The following is a 1,807-nucleotide window of genomic DNA, read 5'->3' as shown; positions in this document are numbered from 1 at the left end:
CATGTCCCCCAAACACAGGCAGAACAGAGTCAGAGGGTTGTTTTCAGCAGAAAGGAGAGCAGCAGCAGGAAATACACCTTTCAGAATGAAAGTCTGAGCTCAGTGGCAACAATCAGTTGCGACTAGTTTCTGGCCTTAGAAGTCTTCATCTCCCTTTTTAACCTCATAGCTCATGCTGGGGCAGTAGGGGCAGTCTCTTGTCTGGAATAGGCAGGGGTTTCTCAGAAGATGTCTTTCCCCATAATTTAGTAACAATTAGATACATTAAACGTGGGACTACCTATGGGTGGAAAGTTTAGTGGGGGAAGTACCCTGCTTGTACTCCTCAGGGAGGTAGCCATCCACAGGAATTGACTATAGTTTAGTGGGGGAAGTACCCTGCTTGTACTCCTCAGGGAGGTATCCATCCACAGGAATTGACTATGGCTGGCTGAGGCCTATTTTGATTTCTCTCTTTCCTGGATAGAACCCAGAGTCTGAAGCATGCTAGTCAAACTCTCTCCTGAGCTAACAGCCAGTGTGCTGTTTCACACCCCACTCCGAACCCTCTTACTTAGCTTTCCCAGTGTTCCTGAACTTGCCAATGTTTATCCTAATGTTTGTTTTAGCTTTAAGAGAATCAGTTTGGAGTCTCCTTCTTAATATTATCTGGCTGGCTATAATAGCTAGCTTTAAGACCACAGGTGATACAGTAAAAGGTTAGGGTTTTTTTTTTTTGGTTGTTTTTGTTGTTGTTTGGCTTGTTTGTATGTTTCCCTACAGAGGTCAACATCAGATTTAGAATTAAATTCACATTTTCATTTTGGGGCATTTAAAAATTGCTCAGATTATCACTGAAAACTTCAGTGATCTGTCTAACAAAGTCATCCTTTTCTGATTTTTCTGGTAACTGTATAGAATTGATCTCTTCTCACCTTACGGTCTGCCTTCACTTATTCTGTATAAGTAAAGTTATGATGCAGATAGTCAATCTCTAAAGTTTCCTGTGCTTCTTGGGTTTCCCAGGGGGAGGCTCAGCAGGACTCAAAAGAAGAGGATCAGGGTGAAGGGGATACTTCGGACATGGACGAGCAGCCCCGGTCAGGTGACTATGATGACGGCACGAGCGCTCAGGACACTCCCCTGGTGGACATCCTTTACAACTGCCCCAACTCCTCGCAACTGTAAGTACAGCGCTGGGGTGTGGCTGCATGCTAGAGTGCCTGTGTCACACACAAGGCACCGAAGGTGATCCCCAGCACTGCTGGGACTCTGAGCATAGACCTTCATCCAAGGTTGTTAGGATTCACGCTTTTACTTACTTCTCTTTATAGTTACTTGAATTTGTTACTGTGAAATGAATTATTTTTATAAGTTTTGAAAGGTGTTACAGGTGGAAAATACAGTGCTAATATATAGATGGTGCAAGCAAAACGCTAATGCACATAAAATTAAATAAATCTTAAAAACAACCAACAGCCTGTTTTGTTGACATTAAGAAAGCCTTCGTGGATGAGGATGTAGCCCATATGTAGATGAAAAGCCCTAGGTTCAATAACCAGCACTGTGAAAAAGAAGGGAAAAGAGTATCAATCATAAATAAACCTTCTCAATGATTGCTACTTTAATTTACTTAAGAAATGGTGCTAAGTGATCTACTATTATACAAAATACACCTTTTTAAAAACTACTGGAACAGGGCCAGGAGTACATGCCTGTGCTCTCAGCACTAGGGAGGCCAAGGTAGGGCCAGGAGTACATACCTATGCTCTCAGAGCTAAGGAAGCTGAGGTAGGAAGTTTGCTGCAAGTTCAAGGTCAGCATGGTC

The 1,807-nt window shown here is 42.9% G+C and overlaps 1 protein-coding gene across 1 annotated transcript in view; it reads left to right on the top strand.

Moving 5' to 3' along the window:
• LOC101979485 (bromodomain-containing protein 8-like) overlaps window positions 1-1,807 on the top strand; it is a 22,344-nt gene that overhangs the window by 5,868 nt on the left and 14,669 nt on the right. Inside the window, exon 2 of the mRNA XM_005355914.3 lies at window positions 1,006-1,163. Within this exon, the coding sequence (XP_005355971.2) occupies window positions 1,006-1,163 (158 nt within the window). The remainder of the gene's footprint in view (window positions 1-1,005; window positions 1,164-1,807) is intronic.

This window comes from Microtus ochrogaster, chromosome 18 (assembly GCF_000317375.1).
Source record: "Microtus ochrogaster isolate Prairie Vole_2 chromosome 18, MicOch1.0, whole genome shotgun sequence".
NCBI classification, from domain to species: Eukaryota; Metazoa; Chordata; class Mammalia; order Rodentia; family Cricetidae; genus Microtus; species Microtus ochrogaster.
The sequence above is the reverse complement of the archived record's forward strand: the minus strand, read 5'-3'. Positions and strand labels throughout refer to the sequence as shown.